The 23,876-nt window shown below is 46.3% G+C and overlaps 1 protein-coding gene across 1 annotated transcript in view; it reads right to left on the bottom strand.

Annotated features, from left to right (window-relative positions):
* LOC142772327 (uncharacterized) overlaps nucleotides 1-23,876 on the bottom strand; it is a 65,089-nt gene that overhangs the window by 26,106 nt on the left and 15,107 nt on the right. The window contains exons 3-4 of the mRNA XM_075874527.1: nucleotides 23,513-23,625; nucleotides 7,127-7,347 (exon numbers count right to left, since the gene is read on the bottom strand). Of these exons, the coding sequence (XP_075730642.1) occupies nucleotides 7,127-7,347; nucleotides 23,513-23,625 (334 nt within the window). The remainder of the gene's footprint in view (nucleotides 1-7,126; nucleotides 7,348-23,512; nucleotides 23,626-23,876) is intronic.

The raw sequence follows: 23,876 nt of genomic DNA, 5'->3' as shown, positions 1-23,876 counted from the left end.
ATGCACACTCTACACATCAACCAACATGTTGTAGTGTGCAGGGTGCCAGGGCACCGTGAGATTCAAGGCAACGTGATGGCGAATCAGCTTGCTGCATCCGTCCACGAAATCAGTGCCACTACACCCATATCGATCCCACCTCTTTATCGTAAGCCGTCTTTCAAACGAAAGCCCAGGGACAACTGGCAGAGCAAGTGGGATAGACACACACAAAACAAGCTACACGTTATCAAGCCACACCTTGGCCATTGGCTACCAGTATCAAAATCACGTCTTACAGTGGTAACACTAACAAGACTCAGGATAGGACACACATACACGACACACACACACATCTTTTGTCTGGTGACAATCCACCGATGTGTGAAAAATGTGGTGAGGCATTAACAGTTCTTCAAGTTTTAATCCAATGTAAACAATTAGACACTCTAAGAAGACAACACTTTCCATTACCCTACCGACAACATATACCATTACACCCCGCAATGTTTGTCGGTAGGGAACCACTTTTTAGTCATAAATCATTGTTAGCATTTTTAAAAGATATTAATAATTTTCATATCATATACCCGGGCATCCCGTAGCACGACCTCTCCAGGGAGGTTTTTGCTGCGGTGGCTACACAGGAAAGCACTTGCCTCACGGCCCTTGGACGCAAGGGTATGAACGAGTGAGGTACTTGTGCTAATGCCATACATGTCCACCATGGTTTTACATTATCACCAACTTTTGTCACCTATTCACACCACACACACCTTTCACGGCATAGTCATGATTTTATTACTTGTATGTTTTTACCCGCCTTACTGCGAGGAATTTTATAGCCCTTATACAGCCGCTAATCACAATCATTATCCACATTCCTTGTCCCATGAACTGGCGCTCTTTGGCCATCAAATGGCCCTTGCGCCAAAAAACACCATATATCATCATCTTTATGTATTACCCCTCATGCAGCGATTGAGGTACTAATAAATAAGTTATTTATATATAAATAAATAAATAAATAAGTGCTGCCTTGCCAACCACGCCAATCGACTAAAGAACTTTCTACATAATCGTCGAATTTTCCGATACGTTTACCCCGACAACTGGAACAATGCAGTTTCTTCTGTCTCTTGCGTGGCCGCTAGCAATAATGTTGGAATATTCCATGGCACATGTATAAATGCCGACGCATGTCATCGCTTGTCAGTTGATCTACGGCTGATGCTCTGTTAGTCAGTATCTGTGCCCGTGTGTTGCTGCACTCTGAGAGTTTCCTGGCCAAACGTTCGGTCAAATAACAAATTTCATCTTGAACATAGCCTGCGGCTTTCGTGATTGTCACGACCGGGCGACAATATATATGAAAGTCAGACGACGCAATTATTCGCTAATATTAGGAATCGCTATCACAGATGCTTTGAACGCCAAAGTCTCCCTGACTACACAGGTTCAGGAAACCCGAACCTGGATAGCCCCATCATGGTTCGACAAGTGAAGGCTGAAATCAACCGACTGAAAACTGAAACGGCTGCCGAGCTGGGCAAAATCGACCACACAATTCTTATGAATCTTGACGATGGTTCCATTCGTCACGTTAAGGCTTATATGCAAGAATGTTGAAACAAAGGAGAGCCACACCAAGCTTGGAAAACAGTGAATGTGGTCTTAATTTTGAAGCCAGGAAAGCACAGTCATGCATATCTCAGGTCCATTTCTATCATATCTTGTGTTAAAAAATTGATGGAGCACATCATCCGAACAAGAATTACTAGGTTAATGGGATATAAGAATCTCCACCCTGATACCGTGATAGGCTTCAGATCACATCTACCGACGTGCGATATCACGCTACATGGAAGTCGCGTATAATACACAAAAATACTGTTTGTACCAAAGTAATTGTCGGTGTCGACGTCTTCAAGGCTTTTGAGAATGTCGAACATGAAGCTTTACCCGAGAACCTAAGAGCGCAAAACGTAGGCGTCAAGACATAAATACGTGACGGATTTTCTCTGAAATTGGACACCCACCATCAGCATCACTTTCTCGTTCTCAACGCACGCAACGTGGTAAAATGTCTCCTCTCAAGCTTGACCCTGTAAACGGTGTTTTCAGGCTCGGCCATGAGATGGCGAGCGCTTGGTTTGAGTCACAAATACTCGGCGACAACTTTCTGCTGCATCACCGTTAAAGCTACGAAGGCCAAACAAGCCCTTTTTTCTTCTGGCGAAGCTTTTAAAGCCTTGCGTCTGTCCATGCATGTATTTTGTGACCGGTTCGTAACCGCCTAGTTGTTTGACTCACTCAACAGGTGGCGCTGGTGTGAGTGACAGATATACCGACAGAGAGACCAACACACGAACGAACGTTTGGGCAGACAAACAGACACATGGACGGACGGACGATTGAACAGACACACGGACAAACTAGCGGACGGCGCTAACCGACCACGCCGGTTCCGGGCAACGATTCGGGAGCAACGGGGTCGCGGAAAACAGGGACGTGCCTACCACGTACAACGAAATAGCAAAACATTTTACCTCGTGGGAAGAGCATATCCACTCCCTCATCCCAAACTTAATAAGCCACAGGTTCTTAAGCTCACACTACCGCAGACGGACACGTACCCTAACCTGGTCTCCCTTCACGCTATTTAACCCGACCTGGTCCAAAATGACACTTGCCCCGCATGTGAGGACGTAGTCACGCTGGCGCACATGCTCTGGGAGTGCAAAGCAATGTACACTAGTCCTGACACTACATCGGTCAGGTGGGAGGCAGCCCTACGCAACTCCTTCCTGATCGACCTACTTTGGGCCATCCAGTAGGCCTGCGGAGTGCCCGATAGGCTTGGCCTGACGGTACCGACGTGGAAGTCACCCGTTTTCGGTAACCGGGTACTCTTAAGCATCGAGCGCATATGTTTACGTAACAACGTAACGCTAACAAGCGTGAAAAGAGCATTCACTATATCCAGCTTGCCCCAGAAAAAAAGTGTGGTTGCCATAACGCTACCCCAGTTGTCGAAACAAATTGTACAGGTTGAGGAAGAACGTGCCGTCGAAACATTACTAAAGGCGCGTTCCTGTGCGTAAGAACACTTATAATACGCGCCCTTCTTGTCATGCAGCTTCGAAAGCGCTAACTCGACAATCTTGAACTTCCACGCAGTTACCCCCGTATTTTAAAACTCTCCTCCACTCGATTTTAACCCTTCTCATGACAGAGTTGAGCACTGCCCCACCACTCGGCTGAAAATGACGCTGCGCTACTCAAGAATCGCTGCAGACTATTGCTGATATGCATTGACTTGCCAAGCCTAGAGATGGCTTACCCATCGGCTTTCTCAAGTGAAGGTGAAGCGTTGAGTGAAGAAGGTTCTAGAATGCGGGGGTTAGATTTCGCTGGTCACAGGCGTTCTAATTGATGTGATGTTGCGTGGGATAAGAATGAGGGGTGTAGTTAGTCAGCGCTCGTGTTGTAAAGCCTAAGTTGGTACTTTGTCTTTGTTCTGTACGAATTTGTTTATGTTACATGAAAATTCTGGGCAACACGTTTTCTGTTTCACCTGACAATATTACCAATGCTTCTATTTTAGGCAGATAAAGTATTCCAGCATCCAAGCGTAATTACAGCTGTTGTGATGAAAATTGCCACAAGTGCAGGCATTGGCCATACATAATAGGAGGGCTCTCTCTTGGAGAAAAAGGTGTGTGACGCTAGGTCAGCATGACGCAGGTGGTATGTCTCAGCTGCCCGTATATTCTAGTTCCCACAATAGTTGCACTCGAACAGAGCACAGTGGTAGCCAGTTCATTTTTGACAGCACGAATAATTTAGTGCTTCAAAAAATAAACAGAGATACCCCCCCCCCCTTACGCTGCTCCAACGCTTCCACTATACCATCAATACAGCTAGATGCGCCTGATCCAACTGTTCACTACCCTTTCCTCTAGCCCTTTCCTGCTCTCGGCCAACGCCTATTCGCGTGTGCTTTGCGGTGATGGAGGACAGAACCCCTCATGCAGTGTCTCATGAAGGAATTCATGTGAAGCATTTTTTTAGTTCAGTTGTGTACAGATCTGTAGGGCGGTGTCTTGCATTCCTCGTGTTCACATTATTGATGGTGCCGCTGGCTCTGCAAATAATGTGGTGTTCTGAGATAGCGCTTCATCGTTCATCGCGCAACGCAGTCAACCATTGGGGAAGTGTCACTGCAACACTGCTGCATTCGCTGCGCTGTGATGTGGCAGTGGCATTGCTTCGAGCCACATAGAAGGAAGACGAATATAGGCGTATGTGACTGGACTGGGAAACACGTCTATTGCATCTCTGAGAGAAAGTTCTCGGAAGCACGTGTGACGCAAGCAGACCTGCCCATCATGTAGCGTCGCATCGCGACCAATCCTAAACTAAGGCGGACTACCGGGTCCCGTTGAGAAGCACGTGTTTGCACTGGCATTGAAAGAAAAATATGGACAATCTCTCTTAAGGGCCACTCACCAGGCCCCATGCCGAATTTCAGTTAGACAGTGGAAGTTGTTGGGTGTCCGATGAGGAACGTTTTGCCACAAAAAGCTTTCGAATCGGTTCACTACGTGCGGAGAAAACAGGTTTTTTGAAGCGGCGCGAAATGAGTGTGAGAGGAGGCGAGCTCAAAACCCTTGAAGCTCTTCCGCGTAGCCTTCGCAAGCCAAAATTCTTCCCCACCCTCTCCTGCATCCGACCATGAGATGACGTGCGCATGACGTGCCTAAAGAAGTCCAACCCCCAAGCACGCGAGCAGCGTTGCTTTGTTGACCAGCGTTGTTTTGTGGTCTTCTGCCTGTTTCTGCGGAATTGTTTGGAAATGGTGGCTTAGACGCGGTAAAGTACATGGGCACAATGAGTGCGCGAACGCGTAGGAGCGTTCTACAGCTGTCGTCTGCTCGATGCGCTGACCACGGAGACATGAACGCATGCGAAACGCTGGCACATTAGCCCCGCATCTCATAGCATTTCACGGAAAAAAATGAAAGAAAAATGCGCACAGTTTGTTATTGCGTCTCATTATTTATTTCAAGTTTTATTCATCTCTTAAAGCAACAAATACATAAACTACGCATGTTGTGTTAAATAATTTTTGTCATGTCACGTGGTATACTGTTGACAACGTCAGAGCAGACTCGTCTACGTAGAGGACCAACGTCACTGCGTTGCCGTGTACGTAGGGCCATTCCTGCGCCTACGGCATGCCCTCATTCTCCACGCTTGCCCCGGAAGTGAGGAGGGGGAGCAGCTTTCATCTTAAAATTTGGCCCATTTCAGCGGCGCGTAGCGTTGACAATTATAACAGACGTGATCATGAAAGCCACGTCTACGCATTGCGCTTGTCAGCTCAAAATTTACAAACCTGGTGAGTGGCCCTTTAAGGAAATTATGGTGGGATGTGGAGCAGCAGTGGTGCGCATGCCATTGACCCGGCTGAAATGGGCGTTGATGCGGGTGCTGGAACAACGGTTTGAAGCGAAACTTGATGTAGCCTTGACTCGAGTACACGTTTCTTTGGAATGCAAAAGACACGTACTGAAGGCGGATTGGGCTTCGTGTAAGTTTCATCACTGATAAACTAGCCAAAACAGGGTTTCCACTCGACGTGCGGTTGAGCGTTGTGGGCGGTGGTGAGGGTGAAAAGAGAGAAAAGTATGCTGCAAGTGGGTAGACGCGCAACACCCCCTATGTGTGTTGGGAGGAGCCTGCAGCTGCTGCGGGTGAGGGAGAGATTGACGTCAACGCGTACCTGTGACTTGACCTACTTGGCGTCGTCACAGAAACGGCACCCGTGGGAACGCGGTGCGGTGGGTTGGCTCGGAGACATGGATGGACAGCGTTACACAGGCTAGTCAATACACTGCTTCACGTCTACATAAAACAAACGTTGGCCACGGAATGCCAAACGCGCGAATCCGCGCGTACCAGTGGCAGTGGCAGGGCGGCAAGATACGTTGGGGAGAAAGGAAAGAAAGCGAACCAGTTTGAGGCTACGCTCCTCCTCTTTGTGAAGATGGTTTACAGATGGTTATGTTGCAGATGTTTTTCTTTGTGTTACGACAGGTTGCATGAAACAATGAAGACAGCATACAATGAGTGCATGCTATAACTGCATACGACTGCCCGAGTCCCTAAAGCATTCCGAATTCAAAAAATTACCAGGCCTTCGCCGAACACGCAGCTCAGTCACCCTGAAAGTTGGAAGAGCAGTCTTTGTAGAGCCCCTTGTATACTCTCATGGAGAAACTACTGCAAATACGTGATGGCTGTTGGCCAGTTTATTTATATTTGGTTGTTCAGAGGATCACGCAGGCAGAATACTATACACATATCTAGCCTTGTGTAGCAAGGGGGTGGTATATGTATGTAAGGGTTAGGAGTGATGTTAGGATGAGGAGGATTGGAGGATAGCCAGCATAGTATATGTAAGCCACGTGTAGTAGTACATAGCCAGTGGTTAAAAAAAGGGCGTGAGGGTGAGTAAGAGTTATGTAAGGAAAAGGAGAAGAGGTACGGGGGTAAGCTTAGCATATCCATGCAAGGGTTTCCGTGGATTAGCAGAAGGTAGGTATGTAGGTAGGTAATAAACTCTATTAGGATCCAACGAGGAATTACTGGCCCGGGCTAGGCCTCCAGGAGCTGTCATCCGCTGAGCTAGCAGAATGACTTTGAATAATTAAAGCGAGAGAGTCAGTAAGCGAGGTCCTCAAAGATGTTTCCTAACACAGTATTTTGCCTACTGAATTGTTCCAGTAAAATGGGTGGGGAGGGGGACCGCCGCTGTCTCTCAAATGCCACGCGTTATGTCGAAGGTCATAGGTAGGATACCTACCTACGAACACCTGAATTTTCAGACACCTGAATTTTTATCGCTTTTGCCAGAATAGGCTTAGCGGTAATTGAAGTTGCGTCCGCTATACCTTCTTTATTTTCATTGTATTTTTGTTTCATCAGACAAGGTTACCTCAAATACGGCTGACATCTCACTCACACAAAACCTTCGATATAGCAGCTCTGCGACCCAACCAGATATTGTTAGGCGAAAAAAGTTCCTGTTAACACTCAGATAGATTATCAACAGATGCATACTCTACACTACGTCACTCACCATAGACCGCATAGCGCAAAGCAAATCCAGATGAAGCTCTGCAACGCTAGCAGGATAGCCACGACAACGGCCAAGAGCCAAGGCCACCCCGCCAGCTTTAGATCGGCCTCGAGCCAGGCGAACGTGAGGACCATCACGAGGCTGACGCACAGAACCACGTTGAGGACGCACATCATGTGGTCTTCGAAGTGCTGCTCGTCCAGCAGCCACATGACGAAGTCCTATGCACATGATGTGAAGTGAGCATTCGGTACGACTACACTCACCCAGGATGGCAAACAGCAAACTTGAGCGAATCGCTCGTGCAGGATGTGACGATACCCAAAAACTGAACGTTACCAGGGAAGAGTGTGCCAAAAAGATAATTGCGTTAGGTGTCGTGCGCTATGGCAATAGCTGGTTGCGTTGGTTCCAGGTAGTTTCAGTGGATTGCCATAAGGAGGAGCTCCCCATCCACTTCGTCACAACTGTAATTCGGCGCCAGCGGAGAGTCGCTGCGTCATGATGATGAAGCAATTTTCTTCAATCTTGGCCGTCATTGTGATGTCATGAAGCAGCATTCACTGACCATGTGGCTTTCTACACTGTTCGTGTTTAGAGTGATGGCAACTTTTTACGTTTGACGAAGCATTCTAGGCTATTGCCTAAAATATTACAAAACAGAGAGGATGGCCAGACTTCCCTGGAACGTTCAGCACTGACACTAAATATAGCAACAAGCAACGAATAAGAAATTATGAAAAAATAAAGAAACAACTAAACAAAGCCTTCTCTGAACGGAATTTCGAGCCACATAATGAGGAAAAGTTTATAGTAATACCACGAAAAAGTTTCAACATATACACCACAATTATAAATGATATCAATGCCAAAACATCACAGTATTATCACAACGATAAAGCAGTAAATGCGATAGCAAGACATCGGACTGTTATACGAAGTAAAGCTAGCAGGTGTAGGAACGATCCGATATGCAGTGAACAAGGTCAAATATGCGTTGAGCTACCGTGTTTCTCGTGCGTGCAGCAGCAGGTTCCTCCTGTGCTTCGGCATGTATGCGAGCCCGCCTTGCTTCAGCATGACCGCAAATATTCGTGCAACATGTGGTGGCACCACAAGGGCTGAAATACATACAGCGTTTTTGCCAACGTTTGTCTAGTGTTTCAATCATTGCGTTAGTAAACGTCGACGATACCGGGGACGGTAGCGAATTGTACAATACGAGTGCGTTTCACCAAAACGTGAAGTGCATTGTCCCAGATTGTCCTAGACATTGAAGCGTGGGCATCGACGTCAGAAGCAGCTGGATGGTGGGAGAAGCTTGCTTGCATGTAGCTTCATATATTGCTCCCAGCCAACACGGTGGGATTGGCTTTGGATTCAGCGGTTAATATGAAGAACTTTTTTGTTTTCAAAAGACCACTGAGATTTTGTGCTGTATACAAGCGAAACATACAAGCTTTGTTCAAAAATGTTTCTTTTGAGCCCGTTGACAGTATGCCAGTCATAAATAGTGAATATACAACGGTGATTCATGACATGTGTCCAATATTCTTTAAAAATTACAGAAACTTTGTATCGTTTTGATACCTGCGGCGTCACCTTTACTGCTGCAGAGGGCAGCCGAAGATGCGTACAAAGCTTAATTGTGGCAGGAAATATTGCATTTAACAAAATTAATTTTTAACCAGCGGAACTAGCCGATCGACTCGATTGGGCGAATTCAAGCCCTTCCTGAGAATAGTGTATAGCCACTTTGAAATTTTTTTAAAAGTGGTCATTGGTAGTCACTGTGGAGCGTGAAATCTGGCAAATTTAGACCGTGAAACTGATACCAACCTAGGGAGCCTTGATGTGCGCGCGTCTCCGTGCTTTAGGGTGGTGTCAGCCTTTGACTCATCACTTGCCGCCACCCTCTAAAACACAATGTTGCCAGTTATGATTTCCATGGCAACAAGCATCATGTTGGTTCTCATAGCCAGGCGTTCCTGCTGCGCAACACTGCACCAGTTGCATGTTGGCGCGGGTGTGCAAGCTGCGATATGAGCTGCGTTTGACTACACCGTAGGCCTAGCCTACGCTTCGACACCATCCTTGCACTAAGCGCACCTACTTTCGAGTATAAATGCCAGGGTGCTGAGTGCCACAATTCAAAACCATCTAGAGACTGTCCCGCTTCTTGGCTTGGTCTGACAATGGAAACGCCGGATTACACAAGTGAAGGGAGATTGCTTGAGCCGACTACTTCTGTTGTTTGTGAGATTAGTACCCCTTGTGTTGCGGGTGGATTGAGCGTACCACTGCATAATTCATGAAGTTATTGACTTAGTCATGTGACTAAAAGCAGTGTTGACAAAGTAAACATGACAACTTGCACAGTAAAAAACCGAATCAGGCTTCGTTTGGCTACGCCGGGTTATGCGAGCGAAAGCTGGTTATCTTGAGTATGCTTGTTCATTCTCGTAGTCGAAGCGCAGTTCACCAATCAAATGATATGACAAGTCGAACGTGTTGTGCTCTATGCATTTACTATCTGCGTTTATTGGTTTCCGAAGCTGTCACCACATTTGTCGCGGAAAATGCCAGGTCCGCAAACCACCAACAGACGCTTGCGTTCGCGTCTTCCTTTGCTAGCAGATGTTCGCATCCCTGCAATTTCACCTCGGTCGTGGAGGAAGGCCATTTGGAGAGGTACACAGACGAGCCGACAAACGCGTTTCCTTATAGACTCTTCTAGTCTTGCACACTTGCAACCCATATAAATTTTGCGCGGCTTGCCCTGGGGTATTCGTTCTTTTCTTCAATGACACGCGAAACCCCGCCTAAATTCGCTCAACAATGGCAAAAAGCATTTTGCTTTATTATTATAGAATGCACTAGATTTACTGGTCATGTCCATTGGTCCGTTCATCCGTCTGTCTGTCTGTCTGTCTGTCTGTCTGTCTGGTCTGGTCTGGTCTGGTCTGGTCTGGTCTGTCTGTCTGTCTGTCTGTCTGTCTGTCTGTCTGTCTGTCTGTCTGTCTGGTCTGGTCTGGTCTGGTCTGGTCTGGTCTGGTCTGGTCTGGTCTGTCTGTCTGTCTGTCTGTCTGTCTGTCTGTCTGTCTGTCTGTCTCTCTGTCTGTACTGAACGGTGCAGTGTATCTGCACTAAGCAAATCGGTTGTTGGCCCATAACTCAACTGTGCCCTATGGGAGATTGGTGCTGTGTTCTTATTTTCGCATCCTTTTGTCTAGTAACCAACAACAAAGATCATTTTTTGTAATGAACTCAGTTTTTATTGAGTGCTTGTAGAGAAGATGTGTATCGACTCCGTACATGACTTTCCGCCTGATTGCTTAATTGTAGGCCCACTGCGAGCACACAAGCTTCCTGTAAAGGAGGTGGGACGGTTTGAAGAAATAACGGCCAGATGCTGGTCGGATGCTGTTCGCAATAAAATAAGAGCTGGAAAACTTTCCTTTGTTCTTTTTGGCTTGCCTTTGCTTTTCTTCAAGCGTAATATACAGACTTGTGGGGGGAGGGAGAGGGTTGCTGTAATATGCTTGGGCACCCTACTAATTTCTGGCATGCTTACAGGTTTTAGGCAGTTCATGGTACAGATTCGTTCGCAGGGAGAAAACTTGCTGCAGGAAATTTAATAACCGACAAAAGCAATATTTAGAGTATGAGAAACAGGCTAGCGGAGTTATGCAGTTTGCAGAGAACGTCGCGAGCTACCCGGTTGTTCGATCTGCCTTCTCTGTCGTTATGGGTACCGTCATATATTACAGCACGGTTTCGATCCTTGCACTAGAAGGCCTTTGAGTTGTTTGCAGTGATAAGGTGAATTTGCTTCAGGAAAGCTGTGCAGACATTGAAGTTCGTTCACAGTGACGTTGAGGTTTTCCCCCTCGCAAATGTAGGCTCCCTAATGACCCTTACTCCGCCAATGCGGTGGGTCTACCACGTAGGATAAAGGAACTCTTTTAACGGTATTTTATACAAACTGAAGTCACGAACACGTTTTTTTTCTGTTTTACAAAATGGTGGCTAACTTGAGAAAACAACCTTTGAGCATTCAGAACTTGCTATATAAAAAAGCCACCCCTTCTCGTTGAAACCCACGCAACCTTCAATTTAAATGAGCGAACGCTCAGAACCAACATGGCGGCCCGGGAAGTATAGCAGCCATTTTATCGAGTTGTATGCAATTATGATCAAAATTGTTGCCACCCTAAAGCACGGAGACACGCGCACATCAAGGCTCCCTGATCAAACCAACCAAACAGCGCATCTATGATTCACTTCAAAAACATCCTCAATGACGACACTGTTCCCCTCGCATTAGCGGAGGAGGGTAAGTGAGCATTGATAACGGCGACGAAACAGTAGTGAGTTATAACCTAGCGCACCACAAGTCCTTGCGGTGCAGTCGCTGCCACTGCACTTGCGTCGTAATGCAAGCCGCTGTTCGCGTTCGCGACTCGGCCGCAGGAAATCCGAAATAGCACGCTGCGAGTGCAACCCGCATGCGGCCCGCAAACGCTGGTTTTGAGGCTACGGTGTCACTGCGATCCTGCGACGTGGTTTCTAGGAGGGCAAACGCGATTCCAAGACTCATATGGAGCCCGCTATGTGCCCCCAACGCCCACAGTGCCTGCAAGCGTTATTCTAAAACTCCCTAGTGTCGTCGCTGCGGGCGTTTTCGAAGTGAATGGTAGTTGCGCTGTTTGGAGCTTCGGTCAGGCCCCGGAAACTCGGTGTCAGTTTCGGTTTCAAGGAACTTGCCACTTGTAGCGGTTTCCGGACGTCTGTTTTAACTAATTGAGGGCTAATGTGGATGCTCCCATCTGCTGGCTTTTACAAGTTAAAATGCGAAGCATTTCTCAGCTAACTTCGGTGACTTTGACCATATCTATGTATCTATCTATCTATCTATCTATCTATCTATCTATCTATCTATCTATCTATCTATCTATCTATCTATCTAGCCGTCTACAACTTTATGTTCTGCTAGCCATTTGGGTAATGGTATGCATGCTAAAACTGGTATGATATAAAATCGCTGTATGACAAATATAACTGCCTAGTCATAATACGAAAAATTATGACATGTATTTCCTAAATGTCAATATTTACATGACATGGCCTTGGTGCACCTGCGGTGGATTTGTTCACATGACATCTCGCAAAACTGGTATGTTATGACATGCCTACATGGTGAACATAGGTGACAGGTCTTCACGTGGAAATCATGACATGCGTGTCAAGTAAGAACATGGCTACATGCTACACTGATTATTCACTCAAGGCCGTTTCACTAGCTTCACATATACCGAATTTCGTATTGCGTGACGTGAGTGGACGAAGAAGGTATTTGACTGGTGCAAACATGATAACCATGACATACATGTCATGTAAGAGCATAACAACACACCACGCTCATGATGCGCTGGCTGTAGTTTCGCTAGCTTCACATGTACCAAATTTGATATTACGTGACGTGAATGGATGACAAAGATATATGAATGGTGCAAACATGATAATCACGACATGCATGCCATGTAAGAACATGACCGCACGTCACGCTCATGATGCGCTCGTGTCCATTTCGCCAGGTTAACATCGACCAAACTTCGTGTTGCATGACGTGATAGACTACAAAGATAAATGGCTTGTGCAAACATGATAATAATGACATGCGTGTCTTGTAAACCATGACTACATAGCGCGCTCACGGCCGTTTCACTAGCATCACAAATACCAAATTTGGTATTACGTTACGGCAATGGACGACGAAGAAAAATGTCAGGCGTAAACATGGTAATCATGACATTGAAGTCATTTGCGGCATAATATACATCCACCTCATAGTGTTGTGCAGATAATAAAGTGGCATATCAACGTTCCTTATTCGTTATTCGCATATCACCGATTCCCTCTGAACGTGGGACCTGGCAATTTTTTTTACAAATAAATAAATTCGATACCATTGTATATGTATATGTGTTCTTTCTTTGTTTATAAATTTTAAATTCGGTGGATCGCGGGAAGTGGTTGGCTTGGATTCGTAGCATTTGTCTCTGCTCCTCCTCAACAGTCGTTCTGCAATATTGCCAGTTGGATCGCGCTCAGTTATCTTGCTTGGTTGGCGTGCCAACTACGATAAAGATAAATAGAGCAAGTTGTGCCGGGCAGACAACAGAAGCCGCAGTGAGCTACGCCGAGCAAGTCGACCATGCATTTGAGGAAGATGCCTAAATCGAGAAACCCGTGTTTTTCGCGCCTGCGAGGTGTGTTAAACCGGGGATTTCAAGTTTGGTGAAGGTCTTTCAGGTTTCCTAGTGCCAACAGGAGAGCACAATAATTCATACCGCTTCATTTGACCAGAGGTTGATATTGCACGAGTACATGAGCAAACCCAAATTTCTTCAAGCCTGACTGGACTGACATAAGTGCAGTGTCGCTACACTAGTTGGTCAAGGCAGCCAAGCTGCCGTCGGCAAAATGCGTTTATTGAACGGCTTGAATTCATTTTCGCTCAGCTACCTAGTTTTCGCTTCACTTTTTGCATGTAGCTCAAATGATTTCAAGTAAATATAAACTCCTTGCTTTTTATGCAATTCATGTAGCCTTGGTTTCTAATTTTATGAGTCTTTGCTGCTGTTACTGTCCCTAGAATGCATGTGATTGACTAAATGCTTCTAAAATATTACAAATAATGTCACTAGAGCAATTACTCAGATTTGCGTGCACGTTAAAGAACCCCAGGTGGTCAAAATTTCCGGAGCCCTCCACTACGGCGTCTCTCATAATCAAATGGTGGTTTTGGGACGTTAAAGCCCACATATCAATCAATCAATCACTAGAGCAATAAATACAACGTGAAAATCTAACTTTTTTCCGTCAAGGCAATGCTGTTGCCCTGATGAGGACAAGTCAATTTGCCGAAACACTGTTTCCAACGACGTCCTCTCTTGAAAATTTTCTGATCGCTTAAAGTCTCTCTATGCCGCTGAGCTTCAGTCTCGTTTGGGACCAAAGTTCTATAAAAAATGGCAGCATATCCACGGAGTGAATGATGGAGAGTGAGGCAAGCATCCGTCCGTCCATTCGTTCTTGCTGCCGTTCATCCATGCGTGCGTCTGTGTGGCCGCCCGTACATCTGTGCGTGCGTCTGTTCGTGCTTCCGCACGTTTATCTGTACGTCCGCCCCTGCTTTCGTCCGTGCATCAGCTCCTGCGTCCGTCCATGCGTCCATCCGCCGGTGCAGCCATCCGTGAGTCCATTCATGCATCTGTCTGTGTGTCCGTTCGTCCACCTATTAAACACTCCAAATACCACCATATCGCATCTTTTCATCATATATTCCTCATATAGAAGCACCACCATCCAGCGGAAATTTCAAGGACTGAATGAGAGGAGGCACACGCACACTTTCTTACGGCTTGCGCTTTGTGTCTACTTCCCGCCTTTGACCACCTCGAGTTCATGGTATATACTAGTTCACTGTATTCATGGCACAGTGGCCCAACTCTCGCTAAACCTTTCTAAAACCTAGGAGGTTACGCCCAGCGAGTATAACGTAGCAACCCTTTCTTGTCTTCTGTGTGTTGTTGAACAATAAAAAATTCGAAGCATGCGCGTTAACTGAAACGCGCCTGTCTTTCATTCCCCCTTAGCAGCCATTGGCATGTACATTGAGCACTATCTTTTATTGTTCAACAACGCACAGAAGAAATCTCTCACCGGCACCACCTTGGAGGTCAGAATGTTATACGTGTTAGACACTACTACAACGGCTACGAGGGACGAACGGGTGCCGCTATAAGAAGCTTCGCCCTAAAAGGAATGTGCGTAGTTATAGCAGACGTGACTGAGTACCATACTACGTGTCCTTCTCGTGATTGTTGATAATGTTCGCTCTGGTTCGAATATTCAGGGTGCAATGTTGGCGGATTATGTCCATATGCCATTTGCATATTAAAGCTGCTTTTAAAAATTGACACTTACACACTACGTGGATAACTGTGTTGTCATACGAAACGTGCAGTAGTAAAGTTAATTCTATTTGCGTCTATATCGAGTTTTGTCGTACTGAGAAATCAGTCACCCTAAGTCGGAACACACGGAGAAGCTTGATAAGTGTACATTCCTGGAACGATAGGTACAAGCACACGTCTGGCCTGGCGCTCAGCGAAACGAAGTTCACAGGCGCTGGTAAGGGCGCCCACCCTGTCGGAAATTGGCGGCATAAGACCGCCAGACCTGAAATTAAAGTCCTCCTTCTTTTCTCTTTTTTTCGCACCCGTTGTTGCTTGGAAAACCAGTTCAAATGCCGCACATGAGCTTGTGAAAAGATGCGTGATCTTGAAGCTGTTTTTTCGCACGCTGACGGAGTGCCAGAAGATCACCTAGCACCGACTCCTGATGAATTTCTTCCTCTTTCCGTATGTTTCCTCCCATATCTGCGCCAATCTCTACTGTTACTGACGATGGCAACTGCAACGCTGCCATAAATTGTCCTAACTGCACGGGCGCCCACGACGCAACCTCAAAGGACTGTCTTGAAATGAGGAACCAAATAACTATTATGAAGAAGATGGTTAGGGACCACTCCACGCACAGAGATGCGGCAAGGGCTGTCCGGCGCAGTACACGTCGTTCACGACACCGACGCAAACGAAGGAGCAGTGCTAAGCGAGTTGAAGAACTGACATCAAAAGTCCAGGCTTCACCTTCTCGTCATTTGCTTTTACCGGCCAGAAATGAAGATGTCTGTGCTTCCGTACCTTTACAGCCGATGAATGGAGAAACCGACTAGCCACCGGCCCGTAATACTTCGGAGTGGCCTTCCTTACCATCAAGACCCACGTGTATGCCTTCCACGCATAATGCTGCTGAACGCCGCGAACAGGACGACAAGATGGATAATAATGACATCAAGAGTATGCTCAGAAATTTGATGGGTTCAATGCGCAAGATCCTTAGTGGTCTAAACACTCCGGCGGCTAAAGCTGCTGTCCAGTTACTTGAGGTGCTGGGGCCACTTCTTGTTGTTCTTCAGTAAGCGAACATGGCCTCGATGCTCGAAGATCGCATGCGGCAGACGCTTCTTATGCAGTGGAATGCTCGTGGTTTACGTGGCCGCCTCTCTGATTTCAGACAGCGGGTATTGAAATACCAGTTCCCAGTTATTGTCATCTGCGAACCAAACATGGATTCTACATTCCGTTTGTCTGGGTACGTCCAGCTTTGGTCTCGCAGTGATCACCGTGCAAGCAAGGTGCTAGTTTGTGTACGCCTCGATATGACGTACGTATGACATGACATTCTGTCGCATACAACGAATGATTACATTTGCTTGACTATAAAGTATAAGAGGCGCACGTTGTCAGTTATCGGAGGATACATTCATCCAAGTGTGAAGATGGACTGCTCTCACCTTAAGTCTGTGCTTCAGGCTGCTCAGATCCCCCACATTGTCATTCGAGATTTCAACGCTCATCATCCCCTCTGGGCTAGCACTGTAATGAACAAACTTGGCGGAAATTTGTGAGACTTCGTGTGTAATTCTGGACTAAGGGTGCTGAACGACGGATTGCCCACTTTCATTCGGGGTACTTCTTACAGCAGCTGCTTCGACATTGCATTTGTATCTAGGATTCTCCTGTCGTCTGCAGCTTGGTCCACGGATATAGAGACACGGTAGTGATCACTTGCCTACATATGTTCAGTTTAGGTGGTACCGCCGTTCAGCCACACGCTGCGTTCACCAGACAGATTGGCGTCTCTTCAAGTCATCTGTGAAAAGCAGCTGTCAGTGCACTACTACACTATCCGAAGTAGAAGATATCATTTCTTTGTCCCTGCGTGACGCAACAAGACAAGTTACCATTCCGCTGCGACGATCAGCTATTGACTTACACTGCGAGGCCCTTCGTGTTATCCGTCGCCGCGCAGAACGGCGATACATAAGAAAAAGATCACCGTCAGACCTCTCAGACTGTCGTCAAGCTCAACGACACGTTCTTCGGCATCTCGACAAGCTGTACAGGCAACGATGAAGGTCGTTCTGTGGTTCTTTGAACCCAAGACAGCCTTTCTCTAAAATCTGGTGGACAGTACAAAGTTTACAATATTCTCCACAACAAATTTGGCCATTCCGTTTGGTGGCTCTACCTCAGGGTCGGAGTGAATTAGACGTAGCCAAGAACTACTGTAGCCTTGTCGTTTCCACCGCTGACACTGTGACCCAAACTCTTACCACCACTGTGCCCCCGTACTTTGACGAACGCCTCAAAGTGCCTTTTACAACGCAGGAACTGGACACTGCAATTTCACTTTCCCGGCGCTCATCAGCACCCGGACTGGATAGAATTACGTAAGCTGCACTTCGTCATCTTGATACAGAAGCACGACAGATCCTTTTATCTTACTACACACCTCCTGGGAGTCAGAAAATGTTCCAGATAAGTAGAAGTGCAGCCACATAATTCCACTGCTTAAACCGGGGAAGTGCCCTAATGAGCTTTCATCTTACCGACCGATCGCCTTAAGCAGCTGCGTTGGCAAAATCATCGCAAGGATGGTATTTTCGAGATTAGAGTGGCTTTTATAGAGCAATAATTGCTTTCCTGCGTTCATGAATGGCTTCAAGAGAGGCTGATCAGCCATTGACCGGGTCATCAACTTGGCCTCCGATGTTGAACAGGAAAGATGTCGAGGCAGATTAGTGGCTGCTGTTTTTCTTGACATTAAAGGCGCCTACGACAATGTCTTACATTATGCCATTCTTGATGCGCTTGAGGATCTAGAAATCGGTGGACGACTGTATGCATGGATCGTGAGCTACCTTAGCGACCGTGCCGTGTATATGTCAACAAGCGATGGAGATACAGACCATTATAACATTCACCGTGGTGTTTCCCAAGGGAATGTTCTCAGTCCGACACTTCTTAACATCACCTTGATTGAACTTGCTACTGAACTTCCTGACACGGTGAAGGTGAGCACATATGCGGACGACATCTGCATCTAGACTTCTGGAGCTACGCGTCCCCAACTGCGTGCTCGATTACAACGTGTAGTGACTATCACAGCAAGGTACCTACGTCGCCAGGGTCTCACACTGTCAACTGAAAAATGCGCTGTTCTTGCATTTACACGAAAACAAATTACAAGATACCCACTAACTGTGAATGGAACAGAAATTCGGGCTGTTGTGCAACACAAATTCGTGGGTGTTATCCTCGACCAGAATCTATCGTGGTCAAAACACGTCCCAGCCCTGAAGTCAAAGCTCAAGAGTTTTGTCCACGTTCTTCGGGTCATGGCCGGAGCAAGATGGGGTCCTTCGGATGCAGCTCTCCTGCAACTGTACCAATCTTTATTCGTAGGGTACTTACGATACAGCATGCCCGTGCTTCAAGCATGAAGCCCAGTTGTGCGAGCACGCTAGAAAGCATCCAAGCTCAAGGGTAGCGCACATGTTTGGGCTTACCTCAATGCACATCATACAAGGGAACTCTCGCCGAAGCTCGGGCTTGACCAATCAAAGTATATGTGCTCTGCGAGCCTCTTCGAGTCCACCTTCGCCTGTTGACTGGACACAGGCAACATACCCTATCAGCGCTCTCTGCCAGCCACCGACTCTGCAGTTATTCAAGAGCTATATCACGGCTCGAGAACATCATACCACCAAGATTCTCTCCCACACGTGTTCCTGAGACACTCCGTGGCTCCTGCCTAGACCACTTGTCATACTTCAGAATCCTAGGATTATGAAGAAGTTCCTTGTATCATCGATTGGCCTAAAGCAACTTACACTGCTACACATTTATACTATGTACGATGGTGTCGCACACGTATATACTGATGGATCTACCACGTCGCGTACCTCCGCCGCAGCCTTTGTCATCCCACAGATGAAGATAGCTCGACGTTTCAAGATAGATCACAAGACCACATCCACTGCCGCGGAACTTGTTGCTATTCGGGAGGCAATACATTTCATGTCGACAGAACCCGCTGGTAAATGGACGGCACTGTGCGATGCCAAAGCTGCTCTTCAAATCATCGTTGGCTTCGTGAGACAAGGTCCATATCATACTTTATCGATTGAAATAGCAGAGCTTCTTGGCATCTCTACCATCTCTACAAAATATGGACATGATGTAACATTTCAATGGATAGTTGCTCATTGTGGCATAATGGGCAATGAAGCGGTGAACGCTGAAGCTAAGAGAGCTTTAAATAGTGCCCTGGAAGTGTGCATCGCATTTTCTCGACAGGACACTAACATCCCACTTCGACGCGTAATGCGCAACTCCATCTTAGAGCACTGGCAGAAACCAGAACACTAGCACAAGCGGCTGCACAAATGGGACCTAGAAATGAAGTTCCGTATGCCTCACAAGTTAAAGCGAAGCATGTCATGCATTATCCACCGCATTCGCCTCGGTGTGGCTTACACGAGACGTTACACCCCCTTGATTGGCTGTAATGACACAGGTCCCAATTGTGGCCACTGTCGGTTGCCAGAAACGCTCGAACATATATTTTGCGACTGTCCAGCATATGCAAGCGAATGTCAGCCACTGATATCTTTGATTGGCTGATATATTAGTCGACCATTAACCGGTGAGGTTGTGTTAGGTCCTTGGCCTGACGCCAGCAGCAAACATGTGGATATACGAGCCGTCATCGCTTTATTAGAAGCCACTGGACTGGATGCACGTCTGTAGGGTTACCCAGCCTAATAAGAACATATCATCTCTCTACCTTACTATCGTAATTCATCACTCTTTCACTCCCCAGTCACCCTTCCCCAGTGTAGAGTAGCAGGCCAGAGCAAACTGTAGCTCAGGCCCACCTCTCTACCTTTCTGTGAATAAACTCTCTCTCTCTCTCTTTCTCTCTCTCTCTCTCTCTACCCCAGTCCCATTCTTCCCCATTGGTCATTGTGCGGGGCAATGACCGCATTCTCTCATATACTTTGGAACTGCGTGCAAGACCTAGTCCCAGCTAATGATCTCATCACTCCCTCACCTGTGTTGTGTGGAAAAAAAATACTGTCGTCCACCCACCAGAACGTTCAGCTTCAAACCATGAAAAGAGCTGGGGAGAAGGCTTACAGGCCTCGCCTTGTAAATGATATAGACTAAATCATCGTTTCCTTCTTCTGAACGCTGCACGCACGTCCTTCGCGCAGTCTTCCCGGCCATCACCGCCATAGAGCTTGCTCGAAAAAACCTAGTGTTCACGAGAAGCTGTGACCATGCTGAATAGCACGCATGATTCATTATGAACAATGCAGCAGTGCAATATGGGTAAACATATTATGTGCAATCCATATAACTTCTATCCGGAGGATATGGCACACAAATTTCATATTGCACGAAACATTTCTATAGATGATGCGCTTCGTGTCGCAAATACACAATCCGGTCAACAAAAACAATGACAAACTGTACTTGCTGCGTGCGTGCTTTTGTTTTTTAGGATCCCAACACAAAAAGAGATATGCAAAGATGCAAAGATGTACCTCTTATTGTGACTTCCTAAGCGTGTACTCACTAAATTTCATTTGTCGCAACGTCGCTCATCGATGCACCTTTCGAAAGAGCTGCCATGATCCTCATCGATCCTTCTAAGTGATTTCTTGTAAAAAACAATCTGCATCACCCTAATGATTCTGGATTTATTTATCAGCTGTCCAACGCTTCTGAACTACAACTAATTCGAGACGCTGCCGTTTCAAATTTCTTAAATGCGAAGTATTCTTTAGAGAACTTCGCCGACTTTGAGCGCATCTATTGATCTATCAGTCTAGCCTCTACATTTTGAGCTCCTGTAGTGACACCCTTAACTTGACGTGAATCAAAATTAGCATGGGAAGGTAAGATGATCTGACGAATATGACGCTTTGCTCAAGACATGAATAATGTCACAATCCCGTCACGTACGTTGTCCAACACTTCCCGCCAGACAGCGGCACATAACCACGCGCGAGTATGTGCCACTGGTATGCGGGTATGTGCCACAGTTTACTGACACTTGGTGTCTATCCAGGAACTACGAGAACACACATGGGCAATTTTAACGCACGACCATTATGAAATACCCGACATCGGCGTCGACCCAACGAAAGCAAAGAATAAATGTCAGGGTCCCAGCTGGAATCGAACCCAAGCACTCTGCGTGGCGATGAAGCATTATGTCACAGAACGACGCCACATCTCGTAACTGCTTTTCAAATAGACGCTAATCTTCATGAAACGTCAATAATGGTTGCAGTGCTGCCTACCCAATTTTATAAACATTACAATTGTTCTCCTTTGATGCAGCCGTCACGTCGCGTTAACCACAATTTTGGCTAGTTTTCGTGCGCTGAAGTTGATTTGTGTAGCAGTGTCTAGGGCAAGCATCTTCTCGAGCATCAGCGCTTCATATCAGCTTCTGCTGTTCCTAATACACATGTTTCAGTTGGCATCGTTGCGCAAGTGCAAACAACTGGTTATACAAACATCTGAAACTTTCCAACATATGTCTCTGTGTGCGAGAATTGTACATAGTGTCATTTCATGGCGTGTCGCTCAATATCATCCCTCCGCATGCTTCGCGTAACGTTGATTCTCTGATACGTCGAATCTGCCAAATTTTTTCACTAGAGACTGCCTCTAAACGTCCGCAAGAAAAATTCTGTGGGAAGACGGGACTTTTAATTTATGCTCAGTTTAACAAAAAAAAAGATTTGCTGCCTTTCAAACACATCAGGCACACATGCTCTCAACCTTACCATGTCCAATGGACTCACGGAGGATTTCAAAGATGCGTTTGAAAAAAACGCAGTACAAGTTATCTGAGCAGCACACAGCTGTATGCGAAAGCGACACCTCGCGTGACTTTGTCCGGTCACATAGTCGCAGACAACTCTGCATTCATCCGTCGGACATATGAATCGAACGAGTGAAACCTTCAGCCAAGCACATGCAATTTTCCCACGAATGCACACGAGATAACATTCAAATATTCAATGGTTTTCATTGAGTTTGTCACAACAATAGCACTGTGTCAAAACACAATTGCACATTGGCTTCCAATTTTTAATGTCCATAGCTTCCTGCATCGAAGTTATTTATGTCTTAGATGCTCCAAGGCACCCAGTGTGAGGGAATAATGCACATATGGCAACAGCTTCAATACGCTGTGCATTGATGGTGCGGACGTTGCTTGCAAGCGCTCTAACTGTACTGAAACAGAATTGATTGTACGCTCTTACAAGACACGATTTCACAGTGAGCCGAATAGTCTCCAGTGACCTATCAAGGCATGACGCTGGGCCAGCGTTATGATAAATGAATTTCTCCTTGCCCTAATAACAAATTCTTTCACGTTTTGAAAAATTCCAATTTGTATACTGGCTGACAACGTCCTGCTGCGACTGAGTGCCTATTGCTGATTCCACGCCATAATTTTTCATTTTCGTTCTGTGAAATACTCAAATTTTGCATTACATATTCTTAGTGTTATTGGGCAAAGTAGACTTATGTGACTGGCAACACAACCTTGCAACTGTTGCTGTTTTTTTTCTAATCAGCCCTGCCTGCAGAAGTTGAGGAAGATAGTACCGCTGTCTAAAGAAAAATTGGCCTACAGCAGTATAGTTAGTGGCTGTACCGAACAAATTGAAAAGAGGTTGAATGCTTCCGCAACTTGAGCAGCAAATGCGCCAGCGATTTACCTGAACTAAAAGACAAGATACTCTAGCCTAACATTTATCCACATTAGGGAGCGCTGACAACAAGTGGCTGTAGAGCATCTACTTTTTTCGTGCCCTATGAGCGAGTGCAGTCTAGCAAACCTGATTCGGTGTTTCTACCAGCGCAGCCTATCAAAAGCCTCACTGGGTTACTGGCTGTACCCGCAAGTCATAGTCACACTTGCCGACATTCACGGTGGTGACGCGAACGTCCGCATGTGAGCTTTAAATATATAGCTCCTCTCAAAACATTCCTGGCAAGATCCCAGCCACTATGACCTAGCAGTGGAGCTTATTCCCCTAATCTACTGCAGGTCATATCACCTTGTACCACTCTAGACTTTGCTACCAATCCTTACTCTATCGTGCCACCCCTCATCAGCACCACTTGCCTTCAGACGATACTTGATCAAAGGTTACTTAATTTTGGGCCCACTCCTTTCTCTCATGCCAAAGTATGTATCTCACGCTTTCTTTCTTTTTTGAAGGTGTATAGGAAAACCTGCTGAGCGTGCTTATTAAGAAATTGTACACTCCTTGAGTAACGACTTCCACCCACTCCCATTGTCTTCGTCTCCACCTTTTCATTCACGTCTTTGTCCCTTCTTTTGGCCTCTCTGGCCTTCAGTTATTATTCGGCGTACCTTGTTGGGGTCGTGACTCGAAATGTTCCACTGTTGGTTCACGTTAATAGCGGGGATTCTTGTCTGGTATACGTTCACGTGAGCACACCGGCGGTCGTTGCTGTGGGTGTTTGCTGCGAGCGGCAGGTAAGGTTAAATGAGAACGTATACGCAAGCCTGTACTTTATTATTGATTAAGATAACCTGACACGTTAATTTCGTAAGAACAACAATATCAAATCTCATAGGGAGAACATTCGGGTATTGTGTACTTCTATCCAGGAAAAAGCATTTCGGTACTTAATTTGGAGACAAACAGAGAACACACAGAATCAATGCATGAACGCAGCGTTACGTATTTCATGCCTTCATTTTTATTAGGTAC

Source organism: Rhipicephalus microplus, chromosome 9 (genome assembly GCF_043290135.1).
Source record: "Rhipicephalus microplus isolate Deutch F79 chromosome 9, USDA_Rmic, whole genome shotgun sequence".
NCBI classification, from domain to species: domain Eukaryota; kingdom Metazoa; phylum Arthropoda; class Arachnida; order Ixodida; family Ixodidae; genus Rhipicephalus; species Rhipicephalus microplus.
The sequence above is the reverse complement of the archived record's forward strand: the minus strand, read 5'-3'. Positions and strand labels throughout refer to the sequence as shown.